The following is a 24,663-nucleotide window of genomic DNA, read 5'->3' as shown; positions in this document are numbered from 1 at the left end:
TTGATGCAGTACCGCCTGAGGAGACCCAAGGTCAAGGGAATTCAATGCTACGTGCAGTCATATCTCCAGATTCTCTGAACCTTTTGATGATATTGCAGTCCGTAGATGGTGAAATCCCTAAATTCATTGCAATAGCTGGTTGAGAAATGTTCTTAAACTGTTCTGACAATTTGCTCACACAATGACCCCCTCCTTGTTTGTGAATGACATGGAAGCTGCTTTTATACCGAATCATGGCACCCACCTGTTCCCAGTGAGTCTGTTCACCCTTGGGATATTCCAAATAAGTGTTTGATGAGCATTCCTCAAAATCTTAAGTCTTTTTTGACACATGAAAAATGTTGAAGGCATCAAATTCCAAATAAGCCAATATTTGCAAAAAACAACAAAGTTTTCCAGTAAGAACGTCAAGTATCTTGTTTTTGCAGTCTATTCAATTGAATATAGGTTGAAAAGGATTTGCAAATCATTGTATTCGGTTTTATTTACGATTTACACAACGTGCCAACTTCACTGGTTTTGGGTTTTTTATGTCTATCGCTCCATGTTAACCAACTTTTGGCAGAACAACTTTTTGATAGATAGATAGATAGAGATATATAGTACTTTATTGATTCCTTCAAGAGAGTTCCTTCAGGAAAATAAAAATGATGCAATTCATCGTTAACTCCTACATAATCAATAACACATCTCCACATTACTGAGCTTTTGACGTGAACAATATCATTAGGCGAGACGCAAGAAGTAGCACTCCTGATTTCTATCATTAGCTGTCCTGGCAATGGAAGGTGGAGGCAAACACTGTTGATTTACTGAATCTTCATCTCCAGAGAGAAAAAAGTGCTATATATGTTTAGTTCACACTTGGACATCATCAGCTCTGCATGACATTGGTGAGCCGTTTTCCTGAGCGATGTAGAATGACAATGCAGGACACTCATGCCAACAACAAGCTGACCAACTTGACAGTCACAGCACTGAAGGCTACGTTTTGGGTGAAAAGAGTGTAAAGAGTAGTAATTTCATGTTTCAAGGGGTCGGAATGTGTTAAAAAAAAGGTAATCAGATGTTTTTCTGCTACAACTATGAAGATATTCGATCTATTATTAATTATCCTACTTTGCAGACTTTTGCTTACCACGGTGATAAATGAGGGATGACTGTACCAAAACTTCCTGGCAATGTTCTGGCTCCATAATACCACGGTAAGAAAATAAATATTGTTGCTAAGGCGTACTGGTTTACAGCAACCATTAAGTACTGTAAAAGTCCTCCACTCAGAACCATTACCAAAGTCTTTGTCTCACTTTTCTCAAAGGTTTAGTTACAATCCGTACCATTTACCAATGAAATGTCCCTTTTGACACAGGCTTTTAAGAACATTACTGCAGACCTGGCCAGTATTGCGACATGTGTGTTTCACTTCCTGGAACTTGGACTGGAACTGAAACTCCTGGAGAAATCAGACCTGATGAAAGAGGTAGAGGAAAAACTCAGTATGTATAATTAAAATAAATTTTGGAAAAGCAGCATAAAAAGGTAATTTTTTTAAGTAATGTAACGTTTTGGCAATTTTGTTGTCGCCCTTTAAACAAAGTAAATAGACGGTGAGTATCGACGATAGTGATACCGATACTTTGACTTACAATGTCATAATCATTTAATACAGGGGTGCCCATTACGTCGATCGCGAGCTACCAGTCGACTGCGGGGAGTGTGTCAGTCGATCTCCAGCCAGGCTTTTAAAAAAAATAGACCTAAAAATTAGTGATCATCAATCTTCACCAAGACGTCACTTAAATGACATTCACGGTACCGGAGGGTCTTGTGAGATGACGCTGGCTGCTGCAAGATCATTATTATGAAAATATGACCGAGAGGAAGGCGAGAAACACTTTTTATTTCAACAGACTCTCGCGCCGTACCTTCCGTCAAAACTCTAAAGGCCGACTGCACATTTCCTATCTTCACAATAAAAGCCCTGCTTCATGCTGCCTGCGCTAACTAAATACAGAGTCCCGGAAAACTGGCGTGCACAAGCGATCCCTCAGGAAACCTGGCGTGCACATCACTTGTGCACGCCAGCTTTCCGACACTCTTATTTTGTTAGCGCAGGCAGCATGAAGCAGGGCTTTTATTGTGAAGATAGGAAATGTGCAGTCGGCCTTTAGAGTTTTGACGGAAGGGACGGCGCGAAAGTCTGTTGAAATAAAAAGTGTTTTTCGCCTTCCTCTTGGTCATTTTTTCATAATAATGAACTGGCAGCAGCCAGCGTCATCTCACAAGACCCTCGGGTGCCGTGAATGTCAATCAAGCAAGCTACGGAATTTGCCGCCAATGTTTTTCTTGTAAAGTGTATGGAAGCTGGATGAATTAGATGCCAAAAACCAACCACTTTCATGTGGTATTGTACAGAAAGGACAACTTTTTTTCTCCTCCATTTGAAAATGTGGGCGTTATCATCATTACTGTCTGATTCCAATCAATGCAAGTCATCAGAATCAGGTAATACACCAACTTATATTCTTGTCTTTGTGAAAGAAAGACATCTATATGTGTTACACATGCTTGTATTATCATTAAACACATTTAACTTGTTTACAAAAATGTCTCTTTCATAAATAAATAAATATAAATGATATATATAAATGAGGTAGATCCCCTCGAGTTAGTCAATTGAAAAGTAGCTCGCCTGCAGAAAAAGTGTGGGCACCCCTGATTTAATAGTTTTGTGAATTTACCCCATGTTGACTTATTATGCTGAGATAACTCAGGGGAAATACTTTATCTACATTAAAAAAATATTTTTTATCACTTAAAGAAACAATATAACAAAATGCATTCGCATAACATTGAATTATTTAAGATATAAGTAACTGGTAAAAGTTAACAACATTTCTTCAATTTAACAAAAATGGAAATATTAAAATGTCATCAAAACTACATAAATAACGTCCATTGAAGTTTTAATTGATTGAAACTGCTATTAGTAGATTGCACAGTACACTATGTATTCCGTAAAATTGACCACTAAATGGTAACACCCGAATACGTTTTTCAACTTTTTTAAGTCGGGATCCACGTTGACCAATTCATGGTAGTCCTGAAAAACAGAGTCAGCAGTGGGGAGGTAGTTAGCGGGGTGAGGGGCAACGTGTGCCTGAGTGAGCAGTAGAGAGCAAGATGTGCTGTCTGTGTAACACATGGAAAGATGCTGTGGTCGCATAAACTTTGAAGAAAACAAGTTATTTTGGTGGCTGTACATTTGAAAAACTAAAATGAAGGGATCGATGTCATCAAGCACACTATCGGTGTTTGGATTGATATGCCCAACCCTAGCAACTACATCTGTTTCACCTTTTCCTTCCACACTTTACACACGTACCGCTCAACTCTGTTTGACTGTTACTCTTTTAACAGCTTGCTTCTTAAGCAATGACCTTTTCTGGCCTAAATTGTGGAGCGTTTCAACAAGCCCTTTTACACTGCAGGAACTTTTACAAGAACTTTCTCAATTACCGTATTTTCTCGACCATGGGGCGCACCAGATTATAGAGCGCACTGCCGATGAGTGGATCTTTTTTTCATACAAAAGGCGCACCGGATTATAAGGCGCATTAAAGGCACACTTGCCAACCCTCCTGGATTTTCCGGGAGACTCCCGAAGTTCAGCGCCCCTCCCGAAAACCTCCAGGAAGAAATTTTCTCCCGAAAATCTCCCGAAATTTAGCTGGAGCTGGAGGCCACGCCCCCTCCAGCTCAAACATGCACAGTTCGAAGCTTGAAATGGAGCATTCCAGGCGGCTCTGACGACATTTAAAGTCATTTTTAAAAACGACTGCTAATCCTCCTCCTTTTCGACCGGACGACTGTGGAGAATTAAAGTAGGAACACTCCGGAGGCAGAAGTTCATTAAGAGGGGCGAACTCACCGGCTCTAAGCCATGTTTCCTTCACACAGAGGAAGTCAAGTCCGCGGGAAGTGAAGAAATCCTTCAGGATAAATGTTTTGTTTGTCAAAGATCTTGCGTTCACAAGACCGAACCTGGCGGGGGCCAGCACGTCCAAGGGCGCAGCTAATCCAGATAGGGCCCGACACAGCCCGCAGATGGCGGGAAAGGAAGGCAGGAATCCGGCCAGGTGAAAAAGTTGACTGGGACGTCGAAAAACCAACGTCGAAGTTGATCATATCAGTGGGAGAGGGGCAAAGATCCAACAGTGTTTGGCGGTCAAGCAGTGAGCTGACAGAGACGGAAATAGACGCAAACAACACAAAAACGAACAGAGCTGACAGCGAGAGACGGCAGGGCAAAGCACATATCGGGGCCATCTTCTGGAAGTGACGTTACTCAAATAGTGAAAGGTAAGTGTTGTTGTTTTTTTTGTAACCAGCAAGCACAGTACAGTTAGTAGAACAACTGTGTTTTTATTACTGTGTATTTGATAGGTGCCGTCTGAAATTCAACTATTTATTTTATTTATATATGTATTAAAATAAATATATATAACTGGAATTCACTGAAAATAAGTATTTCATATATATATATATATATGTATATATATAATAAGAAAATAAGTATTTCATATATATATATATATATGTATATATATATATATATATATATATATATATATATATATATATATGTATATATATATATATATTTATATATATGTATATATATATATATATATATATATATATGTATATATATATATATATATATATATATATATATATATACACATATATATATATATATATGAAATACTTATTTTCAGTGAATTGGCTGTAAATATACTCTCCTCTTAACCATGCCCCCCGCCCCAACCACGCCCCCAAACCACGACTCCGCCCCACCCCCGACCCCCCCACCCCCCACCTCCCGAAATCGGAGGTCTCAAGGTTGGCAAGTATGCATTAAAGGGGTCGTATTAGGATTTTTTTTCTAAATTAATAACATTTCTTTGTGCTCTACATAACATGTAATGGTGGTTCCTTGGTCAAAATAGTGCATGGATTATGTTTTACAGATCCTCTTAAAGCCACTTTCTGACAGTCGGTTCAGAATGCGCATTTTTGTGGGCGGTCTTATTTACGTGGCTCACCTTCGACAGCGTGTTCTCCCCATCATCTTTGTTGTAGCGGTGTAGCGTGCAAGGACGGGAGTGGAAGAAGTGTCAAAAGATGGCGCTAACTGTTTTAATGACATTCCGACTTTACCTAAACAAATAACGGCTCAACATCTCCTCAGCTGTGGCTCACTAGTGCAACAACTCATGAGCCATCGTGAAAAAACGTCGGACCGTAACACTCTAATAAGTAAAGTTCTGTGTGTGAATTACAGTATGTAAATCCAATACACTGGTAGTTTTTAGCGCTTCCATAGCAAGATATATGGTAGAACTTTACACTACTTTATATTAGAAAAAGACACAGAGGAGGATGAATGTTCCATAACAAGAAGACAGTGAAAAAGAAGAAGCTTATCAACAATGGTGTCCTCACAGACTACAGTGGCGTATGCAAGCACACATTTTTGGGAGTTTTGCAGATCCTAAATACACATCAGCAGGTACCAAAAGGTAAGAAAAGTTGGTTCTTTATTATTTTAAATGGAACATTTAAAGTTTTGGTTTTGTTTACTGCCATCATATTGCAGTCTACACGTATGTCTTATGTATGACTGCCATCTACTGGTCATGTTTATCATTACATAACATTTCTTCAAGGTCGGTAAGCAAAACCAGAATTATTTCATACAATAGGCACATCGGGTTATAAGGCACACTGTCTATTTTTGAGAAAATGAAAGGATATTAAGTTCGCCTTATAGTCCGTAAAATACGGTAAATGAAATGCCCCCAGTTGTTGCCACCAAAAAATAGGCAGGTAAATTAAGTTCCACAGGAACTATTTTAGTTCCTAGTAGCAAGGTGGTACTTTTGAACATTCCTGAGGAACGTTTGAGGGCAGGCTGAGCTGTCGAACGCTGTTGTTTCTGCTTTAACTCAGCTGTAATTAAATATTCACTACTTACATTGTTACATGTTGTAAAAGTAGTCAGTGAAATGTCATTTGTGTTGTTTTTAACCTCAACCCGATTGATCTGAATGCTAATGTTAACAAGCTAACACCAAATCTGATGTGTTCCTGTTGTCATATTGTTATTTGCAACCAAAATGGACCATAAGGACTCGCTTAGTCCTCATGAATCAATCACTTACTTCAAGGACAGATTTCTGACCCTTAGACACTGTAGAAAAAAGCCTTGTTGATTTTTTATGGAAAATTTGGCACATTTTGTTTTTAAATCATATTTTTTTTGTATTGTATTGGTCTGTATTTTATTTCCTTACATTTTAGTAAGATAAATACGACCTATTATTGTCTGTATATTTACATCAACATAAAAATTAACTGTACCACTCATCCATAGGTCATCAGCCAGATTACTATAAACTACCTTGAACTGTGAAATGTGGTGGAAACACGAACCACACACGTGTACAGAAAGCTATTGTTCCAGGAACTATAAGTTCCGGGTACCTGAACTTCCTGAAATGTTGGTGGAAAAGGGTTTCAGGACTGTCCTCTGGATATCTGTCAAGTCTTCAATCTTCCCCATAATTGTGTAGCCTACTGTGTCAAACCTGCAGCTATTTTGAGCGTAATAGATGACCAGTATCTGAAAGCTTGCAAAATTGCAAGATATTTATGCTTGAAATATTCCACTCAGTGTCAAACTGTCGCTTTCTCTTATTTAAACAAGTGATAAAATGATTTCATGATATTCAAATTTTATTTAGATGTATATTATCTGACCGAGGTGAGCAAATAATGTGGGTTTACCTGTTGACGATGTCGAAGAGGTCAGTGACTGGTTGTTCATGTGTGCTTGCATATGTGGAGGAGTGTAGGTCTCATAACTTCTTCCATTTCCACCTGAGCTGGTGGGCAGCATGCATGAGTACGAAGTCTGACTAGATGTCTGAAAGTACAGAGTAATACAACTTCATTAAAACTGTAGGAATGAACACCAGAACACAGCAAGAGCATTTCGAGGCTAATGCCAAGTTGGACAGAATTATATGTGCGAAAAAACTGTATTTGGTCAATTTGGGGACGTTTATCTGGACTAGGGTTGGGTACCTTGCACATTTGCACCAATATAGTACAAATTCCTTGTTCCTGGGAATCAATGCCAGTATTTACCAGTACACATTTTTGCTTTGTTGATAATAATAACTGTGCTGTCCACAGTTGTCATCTAGTGTTTTCTTACAGGTAGAGGACTCAAATGGGCAGAGGTGGGTAGAGTAGCCAGAAATTGTACTCAAGTAAGAGTACTGTTACTTTAGAGATTTATTACTCAAGTAAAAGTAAGGAGTAGTCGCCCAAATATTTACTTGAGTAAAAGTAAAAAGTATGTTGTGAAAAAACTACTCAAGTACTGAGTAACTGATGAGTAACCTGTCCGTTTAATGATTACGGCAACAAATAATGTACAAAAACATAAAAATAGCAATGAGCAAATTCAGAGCCAGGAATATTTCTTAAGCAACTAAAACAATATTATATATTAAATAATGATACATTAAAATAAAAAAAATTAAGGCACATTGAGCCACAATAACTTAACAGCAACATAGGCAAAGTAGGCATTGATTGATTGAAACTTGTATTAGTAGATTGCAGTACAGTACATATTCCGTACAATTGACCACTAAATGGTAACACCCCAATAAGTTTTTCAACGTTAATCAATTACTTGATAAATGACCAAGTCGAGGTAATATACCTCATATATACATACACACACATACACATATATATATATATATATATATATATATATATATATATATATATATATATATATATACATATACATACACACATATCATATATATAAATATACTTTTATATATACAGTATATAATTTATATTTATTTATTTCGCCATTTTTGTTGACATGTTAAAGGTGTTTTAATGAATATACATGCATGTTTAACATATAGATTCCTATCTTTAATAAAGACAAGAATATAAGTTGGTGTATTACCTGATTCTGATGACTTGCTTTGATTGGAATCAGACAGTATAGTGCTGATAAGTCCCGGTTTTCAAATGGAGGAGAAATAAAGTTCCTCCTTCCTGTCTAATACATCATGAAAGTCGTTGGTTTTTGGCATCTTATTTGTCCAGCTTCCATATTCGTTTTTATACACTTTACAAGAAATACATTGGCGGCAAACTCCGTAGTTTGCTAGCTTGATTGCGCTGGCTTTCGGAGACTCTTCTTTTGTTAGCGCAGACGCGATGGAGCGGCACTTTTATTGTGAAGACAGGAACTGTGCGATCAGTCTTTAGGCTTGTGACGGGAAGTACGGTTGAAATAAAAAGTGTCTCTTTTCCTTTACACTTTTGATTGATTGGTTGATTGATTGAAACTTTTATTTGTATATTGCACAGTACAGTACATATTCCGTACAGTTGACCACTAAATGGTAACACCCGCATAAGTTTTTCAACATGTCGGGTTCTACGTGTGACGGTCACGTGACCACCTGGCTCTGTTTGATTGGTCCAACGTCACTAGTGACTGCATTTGATTGGTGAAACGCAAGCATGCGTAGTTCCTACTTTGAATGCATGTCCGACAAAATCAAAACAAACAAAGCGTGCATTAACAGATCGATAAAAAAAAGTAGCGAGTAGCGACCTGATTGCAGATAAATGGAGCGGAGTAAAAGTAGCGTTTCTTCTCTATAAATTTACTCAAGTAAAAGTAAAAGTATGTTGCATAAAAACTACTCTTAGAAGTACAATTTATCCCAAAAGTTACTCAAGTAGATGTAACGGAGTAAATGTAGCGCCTTACTACCCACCTCTGCAAATGGGTGCCTGAAAAAACACCTAATTTATGTAAATAACAAGTTTGCCCCTGTGTTTTGTTTGCTAGCAAGGTTGAAACATCAATGCAAGGATCTGCCAGTGTTTAAAGTTCCTCTATACAACAGGAGTACTGGTCTTTTTGAATTTACTGCAAAAATGTTTGTCTCCCAAGTTTTGAGTGAACTCTGGTAGGTGTTATTAAGCCACAGGGTTTAATGCGATCAATTGTTGGTAATATCTAAACACAAAAATCTTACTTGCATGGGTAGGCTGGCCGTCATGCTAAAGTTTGGCATGGCTGGTAGGCTGTAGCTGCTTGACAGAACCGAGTCCGACCTCCCTAACAAAGATCCTGATGAGAAGGACACTAAAAATACAAAGAACAATTTCAAAAGAGGGGATCAGTCAAAAGAATTACACAAATAACTAGGGATGGAAATCGAAAACTGGTTCTTGGTGTATCAGTTCCTTGGAATCGCTTGCCAGTTTGTCGAGCGATCCTCTTAACAGTTATTCTGAGTGTGAATGACGTCATTACGCAACATGCTTTGTGAATCATGAAAAAGTCCATTCATGTCAGCAATTAAACTTCAAATGTGAAACTAATATGTGATATAAAGTCATGACATGCCAAGTGATGTAAGTCAAGCCGTTATTTAATATTATTGTACTAATCATGGTAAAGTTAAAAAAAAACAACACCACATTTTCCGAGATTTTCAATATAAGATTTTCATAAGCTGTGAGCTGTTCGTAAGCAATGAACATCAACATTATATCAAAAGGAGGTTCGTAATATCTTATGTTGCTTGTATGAGTCCGTCATTTCTTTTTTTTAACCTTAAATGGAAACAACCTTTTGCATGGTATATTTTCTAGGTAGATGACAAAGCTTCTTAAAAGTTTAAAAATGTTACGAAATGTTACATTCTTGTGTAATTCCCACAAGCTGTGTTTTGTTAAATTCTATTGAATTTTTTATTTTTAAAGTTATTTGCAAAAGTTTTTTATATGCTACATGCCTCTTAAGACCTCACTGTTGCCTTTGTAAGGTCATGTTAGCTCAATACTAAACAAAATTGATGCTAAGTGAAGAGAAGTGAACTATTTTTATATAGCACTTTTCTCAAGTGACTCAAAGCGCTTTACATAGTGAAACGCAATGTCTATGTTACATTTAAACCAGGGTGGGTGGCACCGGGAGCAGCTGGGTAAAGTGTCTCGCCCAAGGATACAACAGCAGTGACTAGGATGGCGGAAGCGGGGATTGAACCTGGAACCCTGTTTGAATAAGAAAATCTCATTTCAGTAGGCCTTTAACTCAATGAAAACGTTATCACTGTCAACAATTGTCTGATTATTCTTGGGTTGTTTTATTTGCTTGATGGTTTAGTGCTGCAGAGGCGTGGACATCGGGGGCGGTACCTCTGGATTGGCAGACCGGGGTGGTGGATCCTCTCTTTAAGAAGGGGGACCGGAGGGTGTGTTCCAACTATCGTGGGATCACACTCCTCAGCCTTCCCGGTAAGGTTTATTCAGGTGTACTGGAGAGGAGGCTACGCCGGATAGTCGAACCTCGGATTCAGGAGGAACAGTGTGGTTTTCGTCCTGGTCGTGGAACTGTGGACCAGCTCTATACTCTCCGCAGGGTTCTTGAGGGTGCATGGGAGTTTGCCCAACCAGTCTACATGTGCTTTGTGGACTTGGAGAAGGCATTCGACCGTGTCCCTCGGGAAGTCCTGTGGGGAGTGCGCAGAGAGTATGGGGTATCGGACTGTCTTATTGTGGCGGTCCGCTCCCTGTACGATCAGTGCCAGAGCTTGGTCCGCATTGCCAGCAATAAGTCGAACACATTTCCAGTGAGAGTTGGACTCCGCCAAGGCTGTCCTTTGTCACCGATTCTGTTCATGACTTTTATGGACAGAATTTCTAGGCGCAGTCAAGGCGTTGAGGGGTTCCGGTTTGGTGACCGCAGGATTGGGTCTCTGCTTTTTGCAGATGATGTGGTCCTGATGGCTTCATTTGACCGGGATCTTCAGCGCTTACTGGATCGGTTTGCAGCCGAGTGTGAAGCGACCGGAATGAGAATCAGCACCTCTAAGTCCGAGTCCATGGTTCTTGCCCGGAATAGGGTGGAATGCCATCTCCGGGTTGGGGAGGAGACCCTGCCCCAAGTGGAGGAGTTCAAGTACCTAGGAGTCTTGTTCACGTGTGAGGGAAGAGTGGATCGTGAGATCGATAGGCAGATCGGTGCGGCGTCTTCAGTAATGCGGACTTTGTACCTATCCGTTGTGGTGAAGAAGGAGCTGAGCCGGAAGGCAATGCTCTCAATTTACCGGTCGATCTACGTTCCCATCCTCACCTATGGTCATGACCTTTGGGTCATGACCGAAAGGATAAGATCACGGGTGCAAGCGGCCGAAATGAGTTTCCTCCGCCGTGTGGCGGGGCTCTCCCTTAGAGATAGGGTGAGAAGCTCTGCCATCCGGGAGGAACTCAAATTAAAGCCGCTGCTCCTTCACAGCGAGAGGAGCCAGATGAGGTGGTTCGGGTATCTGGTCAGGATGCCACCCGAACACCTCCCTAGGGAGGTGTTTAGGGCACGTCCAACCGGTAGGAGGTCACGGGGAAGACCCAGGACACGTTGGGAAGACTATGTCTCCCGGCTGGCCTGGGAACGCCTCGGGATCCCCCGGGAAGAGCTAGACGAAGTGGCTGGGGAAAGGCAAGTCTGGGTTTCCCTGCTTAGGTTGTTGCCCCCGCGACCTGACCTCGGATAAGCGGAAGAAGATGGATGGATGGTTTAGTGCTATGCATCCAAGGCACTTTATGATGCAGTCTAGTCAACCACTGTGTCTGCTTTGCACCGTATTTGTGGATGCAATGTTTACATTTTGATACTATTAGAGAAGGAATATTTTGATCTAACAATTATTATATTATTTATTCTAATTGGATTTATGAATTATGTATTGTACAATATTAAGGAATATACTTGCTATTTGAATACAGTAGTGTAATTTAGTATTCAGTATTTGAATGTATTTTGTGTGCGCACTGGAAAATTGACTGGTCCTGTCCTTGTTATACAGGCCAGGTTGGATGGCGAGCTAGAGCCTGAACTAGAGTCTGAAGCTTTATGCCTGGAACTAAACGAGAGTCTGAAGCTTTATGCCTGGAACTAAACCAACTGAACCGAATCCACCCAACCGAGCACCGGGCGGGTAGGAGGCTCCTCAGCAGCCGCTCTGTTTTTCCCTTTGTTTACCATAACGCAACGTGTTCATTTCGGTCCTCCTGAACCTCCACTTTTCCCCCGTCCCTTCACTAAAATCCCTCCGGACACATGCCACCACAACGTGGACTTTGCAGGACCGTTTAATGAACTCTAAACTCCTGTTACCATCTTTGGTAGAAACAAGGACTGAATCAAGTACTGTATCAGATTGTAAATATTGAATGTTCTGTGTCTTTGTTGAAAATGTGAATGGCTATTTAAATGTACATGTCTGTTTTTGTTGTTTATTTTTCCTATTATTCTTTAATATAATTTGGTACCATTTAAACTTAAATCCTGTGTTCAGTCTTCATTACTCTCCAGCCGAATGTAATTTCTTCTGTTCTAGCTCAGACATATTATTCACTGTTTTACTTAGTACTTGTACAGTGCTTTATTGGAGTAACATACAGGCTACAAAATGCTGTATGACATTACTTTTTAAAACTATTGTATTGTTTTTTTTTTCATTGTTTTAGTGGGGCCAAGCACCGATTATATTAATTTGAATTCATTTCAGTGGGCGACCCTTTTACACAATATAAGTTTTTCAAGGTATTAGATACATTACAGAACCAAATGCACTCTTATCCTGTGGTCCCTCAGTGTTATTATAATATTTATGAGTTATTTTGCAGTGCATAGTATTTTCCATTAGCAGTACCTGGTGTTGTAGTTTGTGGTAGAGGTTGGTAAACACTGGCATTAAAACTACTGCTGATGGGAATATGGTTGGAAGAGTTGGACACTTGACGCCGTTGATTCCTCAACTTCTCTTCTCTTCTCCACTTTGCTCTTCTGTTGGAAAACCAAACCTATGAATGTTAAAAAATAGAGAAAACCCTTAGTCCAATGTTAAGAGAAGTGTTATTTTAGCTCAAAAAATATGTGAAAATGTGGTTGCCGGTTCAAGCCCAGCATGTGCAGAGATACTTTAAAACAAATGACTACTTTTCAGAAAATATTAAACAAACTTATTTATATTCATATATATAGTCTAACTCAAGCACCACCGGTCAGGTAGGCACCTCACAGGGGAGGAGCCAGGGCATGGAGGCCAACGCCCCAGCCTAGGCCGCATCATCGAGGGGCGCTACATACCGTTGAACCTACTCAATCAGCCTGAAGTGGCACCAACTGTACGGCCAGGTGGGGAAAGCTACAAACTTTTCTTAACTCTGCCTCATTCAGGTCTGGCTCTCCTCTGTGTCAAGGCAGGTGCATCAGGCGGTAAGCTGAGACATCCACTATTTCCCCATTAATGACGTTTCTGGTGAAATACTTTTTGATATTATGTTTCTCTTGTTTGATAGGCAAATACCTAGGACGTTTAAGGAAGTGTGCAGTGTGAAGGACCCCAGATGAGAGAGATTTATGTTGGTTAATTGAGACTTTAAGTTTGATACTTCCACACCCTGCCCTTTCCTAAAAGGACCTGTGCAATAAAGCCCTTTGCGGCTTTCTGCAAACTATATCCTGTGTCTTGGTGAGAATCAGGTGCCGCTACCAAAATACTGATCGGTGATCAATCGGCACACACCTTGTGGAAACAATTGGATACCTTATGATTTAATTACAAAGCCCGAAGCCAGTGACGTTGGCACGTTGTGTAAATGGTAAATAAAAACAGAATACAATGATTTGCAAATCCTTTTCAGCTTGTATTCAATTGAAGAGACTGCAAAAACAAGATACATTATGTTTGAACTGGTAAAATGTGTTATTTTTTGCAAATATTAGCTCATTTGGAATTTGATGCCTGCAACATGTTTAAAAAGTTTTCAAAAGCTGGCACAAGTGGCGAAAATGACTGAAAAAGTGGAGGAATGCTCATCAAACACTTATTTGGAACATCCCACAGGTGAACAGGCTAATTGGGAACAGGCGGGTGCCATGATTGGGTATTAAAGCAGCTTCCATGAAATGTTCAGTCATTCACAAACAAGGATGGGATGAGAGTTACCATTCTGTGAAATAATGCGTGAGCAAATTGTCCGACAGTTTAAAAACATTTCTCAACCAGCTTTTGCAGGTTGTGATATAATGATTGGAACACATACTTGTTTGTCACAAAAAAAAAAAAAAAATCATGAAGTTTGGTTCTTTTATGAATTTATGATGGGTCTTCTGAAAATATGACCAAATCTGCTGAGTCAAATGCATACATTAAGCAATGTTAATATTTGGTTACATGTCCCTTTGCAAGTTTCTCTGCAATAAGGCACTTTTGGTAGCCATCTACAAGTCCAAGACCCAAACTACGGGCTGATGGTTTTAGGTTGTCATGAAGAATTTGGAAGTAAACCTCCTTTTTTCATTGTCCAATTTACTCTCTGTAAAGCACCAGTTCCATTGCCAGCAAAACAGGCCCAGGGCAGAATACTACCACCACTATGCTTGACGGTAGGATTGGTATTCCTGGGATTAAAAGGCTCACCTTTTCTCCTCCTGACATATTGCTGGGTATTGTGGCCAAACATCTCAATTTGTGTTTCATGTGACATCCCATGGGTAAAGATAAGACCTTCTGGAGGACAGTTATGTGGCCGGATGAAATAAAAATGTAGTTCTTTGGCCACAACATCCAGGAACACCACCCTACCAACAAGCATGGTGGTGGTAGAATTATGCTCTGGGCCTGTTGGGTCTTGGGCGCAATTGGGTGTTCCAACAGGACAATGACCACAAACACACGTCAAAAGTGGTAAAATAAGCCAGAAGCTTGTGAATGGCTACCAAAAGTTCCTTGTTGCAGTGAAACTTGCCAAGGGACATGTAACAAAATATTAACATTGCTCAATCAATCAATGTTTATTTATATAGCCCCAAATCACAAATGTCTCAAAGGACTGCACAAATCATTACGACTACAACATCCTCAGAAGAACCCACAAAAGGGCAAAGAAAACTCACACACAGTGGGCAGGGAGAATTCACATCCAGTGGGACGCCAGTGACAATGCTGACTATGAGAAACCTTGGAGAGGACCTCAGATGTGGGCAACCCCCCCCCCCCCCCTCTAGGGGACCGAAAGCAATGGATGTCGAGTGGTTCTAACATGATACTGTGAAAGTTCAATCCATAGTGGCTCCAACACAGCCGCGAGAGTTCAGTTCAAGCGGATCCAAGACTTCCACATTGCTGTATGTATACTTTCGACCAAGCTTATTTGGTCTTGTTTTCAGTGTACCCATAATAAATTCATAAAAGAACTAAATGTCATGTATGTTTTTTGTGACGAACAAGTATGTGCTCTAATCACGCTACCACAAAAAAAATAAGAGTTGTAAAAATGAATGGAAACTCACCACAGCCTTGACATTGTCTTTCACAAGTGTAACTGTTGACCACGACTGTGTCTCACGTTGTATCTCATGAGTTTATATCACATATTATATTCACATTTTAAGTTGAATTGCTGACATGAATGAACTTTTGCACGATATTCAAATTTTTAGAGTTTCGCTTGTAAATTAAAACAATATATATCAAATTAACATATACGGTCATGATCCAACGTTTACATACACTTGTACAGAACATAAAGTCATGGCTGTCTTGAGTTTCCAATAATATTTACAACTCTTATATTTTTGTGATGGAATGATTGGAGCACATACTTTTTGGTCACAAAGAACATTTAACACGTTAAATAAGGCTAGAACTAAGGTTTTAGAATGGCCTTCCCAAAGTCCTGACTTAAATGTGTGGACAATGCTAAAGAAACAAGTCCATGTCAGAAAACCAACACATTTAGCTGAACTGCACCAATTTTGTCAAGAGTGGTCGAATATTCAACAAAAAGCTTGCCAGAAGCTTGTGGATGGCTACCAAAAGCGCCTTATTGCAGTGAAAATTGCCAAGAGACATGTAACCAAATAGTAACATTGCTGTATGTATACTTTTGACCCGCAGATTTGGTCACATTTTTAGTAGACTGATGAAAAAATTCATAAAAGAACCAAACTTCATGAATGTTTTTTGTGACCAACAAGCATGTGTTCCTATCACTCTATCACAAATAAATAATGGGTTGTACTTGCATAGCGCTTTTCTACCTTCAAGGTACTTAAAGCGCTTTGACAGTACTTCCACATTTACCCATTCACACACACATTCACACACTGATGGAGGGAGCTTCCATGCAAGGCGCTAACCAGCACCCATCAGGAGCAAGGATGAAGTGTCTTGCTCAGGACACAACAGACGTGACGAGGTTTGTACTAGCTGGGGATTAAACCAGGGACCCTCGGGTTTGTCACCGATTCTGTTCATAACTTTTATGGACAGAATTTCTGGGCGCAGTCAAGGCGTTGAGGGGTTCCGGTTTGGTAACCGCAGGATTAGGTCTCTGCTTTTTGCAGAAGATATGGTCCTGATGGCTTCATCTGACCGGGATCTTCAGCTCTCGCTGGATCGGTTCGCAGCCGAGTATGAAGCGACCGGAATGAGAATCAGCACCTCCAAGTCCGAGTCCATAGTTCTCGCCCGGAAAAGGGTGGAATGCCATCTCCGGGTTGGGGAGGAGACCCTGCCCCAAGTGGAGGAGTTTAAGTACCTAGGAGTCTTGTTCACGAGTGAGGGAAGAGTGGATCGTGAGATCGACAGGCGGATCGGTGCGGTGTCTTCAGTAATGCGGACGTTGTACCGATCCGTTGTGGTGAAGAAGGAGCTGAGCCGGAAGGCAAAGCTCTCAATTTACCGGTCGATCTACGTTCCCATCCTCACCTATGGTCATGAGCTTTGGGTCATGACCGAAAGGATAAGATCACGGGTACAAGCGGCCCAAATGAGTTTCCTCCGCCGTGTGGCGGGGCTCTCCCTTAGAGATAGGGTGAGAAGCTCTGTCATCCAGGAGGAACTCAAAGTAAAGCCGCTGCTCCTCCACATGGAGAGGAGCCAGATGAGGTGGTTCGGGCATCTGGTCAGGATGCCACCCGAACGCCTCCCTAGGGAGGTGTTTAGGGCACGTCCAACCAGTAGGAGGCCACGGGGAAGACCCCGGACAGGTTGGGAAGACTATGTCTCCCGGCTGGCCTGGGAACGCCCCAGGATCCCCCGGGAAGAGCTAGACGAAGTGGCTGGGGAGAGGGAAGTCTGGGTTTCCCTGCTTAGGCTGTTGCCCCCGTGACCCGACCTCGGATAAGCGGAAGATGATGGATGGATGGATGGACCCTCGGGTTGCGCATGGCCACATCTTTCCTACTGCGTCAGGCCGTCCCTGGAGTTGTAGAAAGTATTGGAAACTCAAGACAGCCATGACATTATGTTCTGTACAAATGTATGTACATACAGTTAACATTGCACAGTTGTGTTGATACCAATATTTTAATACTGGTACCAGAATGTATTTCGAGACTTTTCAAAATGAAGGGCACCACAAAAAAAAATCTTACGTTAAATTATAGATGTTTCTTATTGCAATCGAAGAACAATTTTGGCCTTAGATAAAATATTAAACATACTAAAGAACTACTCTTTTAGTAGTAAGTAAGCAAACAAAGGCTTTTAATTTGGCTGCTGCCATATGCAGAAACATAGTGTCATTTCCCATTCTATTATTTTGTCAAAGTTATGAGGAACAAGCCATTGAACATTGTTCATCTACTTGTTCATTTACTGTTAGTATTTTATATTTTCTGTTTTAACATGTTCAGTCTACAGTTCTGTTAAAATGTAATAATCACTTATACTTCTGTTGTTTGGATACTTTACATAGGTTTTGGGTGGCACTATACATTTTGGTATCAATCTTATACCGAGTAGTTACAGGGTCATACTTTAAAAGTTATTTTGTGTCAAGGGACATATGTATTTCCTGGCTTTATAAACAATAAAAATATGACAAAAGATTTTGTGATGATAAAAATACTGATGTAATTTTTGTAATATTGACCAGATAGGGCTCCTGTAAGGCTTCACGGTGGCAGAGGGGTTAGTGCGTCTGCCTCACAATACGAAGTTCCTGCAGTCCTGGGTTCAAATCCAGGCTCGGGATCTTTCTGTGTGGAGTTTGCATGTTCTCCCCGGGTACTGCGGCTTCCTCCCACCTCCAAAGACATGCACCTGGGGATAGGTTGATTGGCAACACTAAATGGTCCTTAGTGTGTGAATGTGAGTGTGAATGTTGTCTTTCTATCTGTGTTGGCCCTGCGATGAGGTGGCGACTTGTCCAGGGTGTACCCCGCCTTCCGCCCGATTGTAGCTGAGATAGGCACCAGCGCCCCCCGCAACCCCAAAAGGGAATAAGCGGTAGAAAATGGATGGATGGATGGATGGGCTCCTGTATTTGGTATTGTTACAGTTGATGTCTGTGTAGAGCAGGGGTGCCCATTACGTCGATCGCGAGCTACCAGTCGACCGGGGGGGGGGTGTCAGTCAATCTCCAGCCAGGCTTTTAAAAAAAATAGACCTAAAAATTAGTGATCATCAATCTTCACCAAGAAGTCACTTAAATGACATTCACGGTACTGGAGGGTCTTGTGAGATGACGCTGGCTGCTGCAAAATCATTATTATGAAAATATGACCGAGAGGAAGGCGAGAAACACTTTTTATTTCAACAGACTCTCGCGCCGTCCCTTCCGTCAAAACTCTAAAGGCTGACTGCACATTTCATATCTTCACAATAAAAGCCCTGCTTCATGCTGCCTGCGCTAACAAAATAAGAGTCTCGGGAAGCTGGCGTGCACATCACTTGTGCACGCCAGCTTTTATTGTGAAGATATGAAATGTGCAGTCAGCCTTTAGAGTTTTGACGGAAGGGACGGCGCGAGAGTCTGTTGAAATAAAAAGTGTTTCTCACCTTCCTCTCCGTCATTTTTTCATAATAATGAACTGGCAGCAGCCAGCGTCATCTCACAAGACTCTCGGGTGCCGTGAATGTCAATCAAGCAAGCTACGGAATTTGCCGCCAATGTTTTTCTTGTAAAGTGTATGGAAGCTGGATGAATTAGATGCCAAAAACCAACCACTTTCATGTGGTATTGTACAGAAAGGACAACTTTTTTTCTCCTCCATTTGAAAATGTGGGTGTTATCATCATTACTGTCTGATTCCAATCAATGCAAGTCATCAGAATCAGGTAATACAACAACTTATATTCTTGTCTTTGTGAAAGAAAGACATCTATATGTGTTACACATGCTTGTATTATCATTAAACACATTTAACTTGTTTACAAAAATGTCTCTTTCATAAATAAATAAATATAAATGATATATATAAATGAGGTAGATCCCCTCGAGTTGGTCAATTGAAAAGTAGCTCGCCTGCAGAAAAAGTGTGGGCACCCCTAGTGTAGAGCCACCAATGGCATTTGTTTACATTCAGGAGAGCTATCTTGCTGTTAGCGGTTAGCTATTGTATCCTCCTATGCTGTGTAGTGAGGCATGTTTAGCCATTCCTCGTTCTGCAAGAAGGATACATTTAAGAAACGTAGTTTATTTGTTGCCATGGAGGCGAGAATTAATGATTTAGAAGTGGCTAAAACGTTGCAGACTGCGGATGGGCGTTAGCTGCTAGCTAGCTAGCCATGTTTTAAAGCACTCATTGCATAGCAGCACTTCAGTGTTCATAGCTTCACCTTTAACGTTACTTTTTAAGCCAAAATACGCCCATTCTCCCTTTTCTGTCTCTACACTGTCTGTTTGTAAGTACTCTGCACATGTGCATTGCCTAAAATACCCCTCTGCTTGTATGACCAGCAATAGCACGCGCACCATAAAAAAAAACAAAAAAAAACAAGTACCTGTCATTGTCATAGGCAATATGGTACCGTTCTTAATTAATTACTATCAGTAACAGTATACAGTACTACCCTACTACATTGTATTAGAAAAGGCTAAAACTAAGGATGCAGATGCATGTATGAGTCAGTCTGTCCCGCAACAAGAGAATAGAGACAAGTAAGCCTATTGACAAATCCCCAAAAAATGATTCCCGGGCGCGGCCACCGCTGCTGCTCACTGCCCCCCTCCCAGGGGGTGATTAAGGGTGATGGGTCAAATGAAGAATAAATATTTTGCCACACCTTGTGTGTGTGTGTGTGTGTGTGTGTGTGTGTGTGTGTGTGTGACAATCATTGGAGCTTTATATGGAGATATACGCTGATGTAACACTTTGGAAATTCAAAACGGCTCATTGGAGGAAGTATAGAGGAAGGCAGGATTGTTTTGTAAATATTTCTGCCATAGTTTGAGTTCAAATTTTGGGGACTTGTGCAGATCCCAATTACACAAAAACAGGTTTTGCATGATAGGTCCCCCATTCGGAGACACAATTCTAAGCATGAGCTTAGCAGATCAGCTTTGGGAACTATCACGTTTGCACACGTTTTAGTACACTCAAAATGTTAGTAGACAGTGGTCATCACAAACCCGTCTGTATCAAACTTTTCAAAGCAAAACGAGTTTAAGAATAACACTAGCGCACAAATATGCATAAACTACAAGCATGAAAGCAAAAAGGCATACCTGTATTCGTGCCTCTGGCAGGTCTATTTTGTTGGCAAGACGCTCTCGTGCAAACACGTCAGGATAATGTGTCCTCTCAAATTCTGAAAAGAAAAATGTGTTATTCAGTTGATAAGTGATTTAAAGGGAATGCATCTGGGAAGTATTTGCAGCACTTTACTTTTTCCCACATGTTATATTAAAGCCTTATTGTAAAATGGAATTTGTCTTTTTTTGTCCTCAAAATTTTAACATAATGATTATGATTATGTGAAAATTGTTTTTTTAGAGCTTTTTAAAATATATTGGGGAAAAAACCCTAAGAAAATCACATGTACATAAGCCAGCACGGCCTTTGCTCAATTATCTGTTGATGTTCCTTTGGCAGCATTTACAGCCTCAAGTCTTTTTGATGCCACAAGCTTGGCACGTATATATTTGAGCAGTTTTGCCTGTTCCTTTTTGCAGCACCCCTGAAGCTCCATCAGGCGGGATGGTACACAGCTATTTTCAGATCCCTCCAGTGATATTTAATCAAGATCAAGTTTGGACTCTGGCTGGGCCACCCAAGGACATTTACAGAGTTGTCCTGTAGCCATTCCTTTAATATCTTGGCTGTGTGCTTAAGGTCATTGTCTTGCTGAAAGATGAACCGTTGCCCCAGTCTGAGTTCAAGAGCGCTTTGGAGCAGGTTTTCATCCAGGATGTCTCTGCACACATCTTTCCCTCTATCCTGACTAGTCCCACAGTTCCTGCCACTGAAAAACATCCCCAGAGTATGATGATGCCACCACGATGATTCACTGTAGGGATGGTATTGTCTTGGTGATGACTGGTGCCTGGTTTTCTCCAAACATGATGGCTGGAATTCATGACAAAGAGTTCAATCTTTGTCTCATCAGAGCAAAAATGTTGTTTCTCATGGTCCGAGAGTCTTTCGGGTGGATTTTGGCAAACTTTTACGAAAGAATGGTAGCCACTCTACCATACAGGCCTGATTGGTGGTTTGCTGTAGAGATGGTTGTGCTTCTGTATAGAGGTGCAAGACATAATAGAGAATAACAACGATTCGACAATTGTCTTTTACTGATATCGTCATAAATGATCAGATTACGTTTTAAAATCGTATAATTTGCGCATCAGTACTTCATGGTAATTGATTAAAATTGGTTGAATTTGCTTTAAATAGTGTGATTTTGACATTGCAAAATCAAAGAGGGACTTAGATACGTACAGTTATTCACATCAATGGAAAATTTAAAATCTCCAATTAGCCTGGAGAAAACCCACGCACATGAGGAAGGTGTAAACTCTACACAAAATTGCAACAACAGATATTCTAAAGCAGGGGCGCTCACACTTTTTCTGCAGGCGAGCTACTTTTCAATTGACCAAGTCGAGGACATCTACCTCATTCCTATTTATAATTTATATTTATTTATTTATGAAAGAGACATTTTTGTTAACAAGTTAATGGTGTTTAATGATAATACAAGCATGTGTAACACACATAGATTCCTTTCATGAAGACAAGAATATAAGTTGGTGTATTACCTGATTCTGATGACTTGCATTGATTGGAATTAGACAGTGGTGCTGATAACGTCCGCATTTTCAAATGGAGGAAAAAAAAAGTCCTCCTTTCTGTCCAATACCACATGAAAGTGGTTGGATTTGGCATCTCATTTGTCCAACTTGCATACTCGTTTTTAAACACTTTGTTATGAGAGTACCATATGTGTGTGGCCCTTTAATGTCTGGCAGCAGGTGAGTGACGTCAGTGAGTGTGCGGGTGGGCAAGCAAGTGAGAAAGCGGTCGCTGAGGGCGGGGGAGAAATACATTGGCATCAAACTCCGTAGCTTGCTAGCTTGTGCACGCTAGCTTTCTGAGACTCTTATTTTGTTAGCACAGGCAGGATGAAACAGGTCTTTTATGGTGAAGACAGGAACTGTGCAGTCGGTCTTTAGAGTTTTGACAGTAGGTACGGAGTCTCTAGAGATAAAATGTGTTTCTCTGCGTTCGCCCTGTTAGTGATTTTTTTCTTAAATATGAGCTCGCAGCAGCCAGCGTCATCTCACAAGATCCTCGGGTGCCGAGAATGTCAAACAACTGACGAAAGTGAAGTCTTGGCATGATTGATGATTGCTCATTTTTATGTATATTTTTTAATGCCTGGCTTGAGATCGACTGGAACACCCTCCAAGATCGACCAGTCGATCGCGATCGACGTAATGGGCACCCCTGTTCTAAAGGGTCTTTCACATATTGCCAGTTTACATTGCGGTTCATGACGGTTCTGCAAGTCGCAGTGCTGTGCGAAAAACACGCATCCGCAACGAACACAAAACCTGGTTATCAATCACCCATCAGCCATGAACCCTGATAACCGTGGGTACCACACAAAACATTTAAATATGTACATTTTTCGTGGCGGTCTCGGTGGTTCAAAATGGGCCGTGTTCAAAACGCAACGATAATGTATTAATGTGTAATAAATAGTATATCAATGCATTTATACAGCCATATTGTCAGAAATGTTACTTCATACGTAGATGCAAACCTTTCTCAAGTGCTTCTATCTGGTCCTGTGTGAACGATGTTCTGTTTCTCTGCAGTTTCCTCTTCAGTTGAAGCCTCATTTGAGTCTCCTCTGGGTCGTCGTTGTTGGAGCTGTCCGATATCGTGTTTTCCACCCTTCCTGTCTGCGCACATTCTACCTCAAGGATGGAGGAAACAAGCACATGTTTATATAACATTGTGTATGTTGTTTATAATCTTTTACTATCTAGTGACATTAATGCATAGTTTTCACCTTCTATTAGTACTGTGCTTCATACTAAAATAATTAAATTCTATTCAATTCAATTCTTTATTACCTGGGCTAGGAGGATATGTAATTGTTGCTGTTGATTTCTGTGTCAGTCGGTCAGTTAGTTAGCAAAATATCTCAAAAGGTTATAGGAGGATTTTCAGGAAATGTTAGAAATGGGATAAGGTACAACTTATTAGACTTTGGGACTTTGATCCAAATCATTTCTGCGATGTTACCTTATAATTTTCACACACAATTTTGTGTGTGTGTGTGTGTGTGTGTGTGTGTATTTGGCTTTGAAGATGATCATAATTAAATGTAGGCCTGTAGGACCATTGGACCATATGCCACATGTCTTTCATAAGTCCTTATGTTATGCAAACACGTAAGTGTGTGTGCGTGTGTGTGTGTGTGTGTGTGTGTGTGTGTTCTTGTATTTCTACTCTTCTTGAGACATCAACAAGGTAAAGTACCTTCCATATGAGAACCGGTGAACAAGTAAGGACCAAAATCATGGTCTCAATTACGGAAAACCTTTGCATCTACTAGAACAGTGGTTCTCAAATGGGGGTACTTGAAGGTATGCCAAGGGGTGAGATTTTTTTTAAATATTCTAAAAATTGCAACAATTCAAAAATCCTTCATGAATATATTTATTGAATAATATTTCAACCAAATATGAATATAAGTTCATAAACTGCGAAAAGAAATGCAAAAATGCAATAGTCAGTGTTGACAGCTAGATTTTTGGTGGACATGTTCCATAAATATTGATGTTAAAGATTTCTTTTTTTGTGAAGAAATGTTTGGAAATAAGTTCATGAATCCAGATGGATCTCTATTACAATCCCATAAGAGGACACTTTAAGTTGATGATTACTTCTATGTGTAGAAATCTTCATTTTGTTTTTTTTTCAACAAGTTTTTAGTTATGTTTATCTTTTTTCCAAATAGATCAAGAAAGACCACTATAAATGAGCAATATTTTGCACTGTTATACAATTTAATGAATCAGAAACTGATGACATAGTGCTGTACTTTACTTCTCTATCTCTTTTTTTCAACCAAAAATGCTTTGCTCTGATTAGGGGGTACCTGAATTAAAAAAAAAATTCACAGGGGGTATATCACTGAAAAAAAGGTTGAGAACCTCTGTACTAGAGAATGTCTCATTTGCACACCTGGTGGTGAAAGCTATCAAAATTAGGGTGGTCTCTAAAAG

At 40.3% G+C, this 24,663-nt stretch overlaps 1 protein-coding gene across 1 annotated transcript in view; it reads right to left on the bottom strand.

Moving 5' to 3' along the window:
- Positions 1-966: 966 nt before the first annotated feature.
- LOC133563514 (paired box protein Pax-6-like) overlaps positions 967-24,663 on the bottom strand; it is a 70,545-nt gene continuing 46,848 nt past the window's right edge. Inside the window, exons 6-11 of the mRNA XM_061917675.1 lie at positions 23,190-23,342; positions 20,650-20,732; positions 12,840-12,990; positions 9,156-9,265; positions 6,853-6,991; positions 967-1,468 (exon numbers count right to left, since the gene is read on the bottom strand). Coding sequence (XP_061773659.1) covers positions 1,383-1,468; positions 6,853-6,991; positions 9,156-9,265; positions 12,840-12,990; positions 20,650-20,732; positions 23,190-23,342 — 722 coding nt within the window. The 3' untranslated portion in view covers positions 967-1,382. The remainder of the gene's footprint in view (positions 1,469-6,852; positions 6,992-9,155; positions 9,266-12,839; positions 12,991-20,649; positions 20,733-23,189; positions 23,343-24,663) is intronic.

This window comes from Nerophis ophidion, linkage group LG12 (assembly GCF_033978795.1).
Source record: "Nerophis ophidion isolate RoL-2023_Sa linkage group LG12, RoL_Noph_v1.0, whole genome shotgun sequence".
Lineage (NCBI taxonomy): Eukaryota > Metazoa > Chordata > Actinopteri > Syngnathiformes > Syngnathidae > Nerophis > Nerophis ophidion.
The sequence above is the reverse complement of the archived record's forward strand: the minus strand, read 5'-3'. Positions and strand labels throughout refer to the sequence as shown.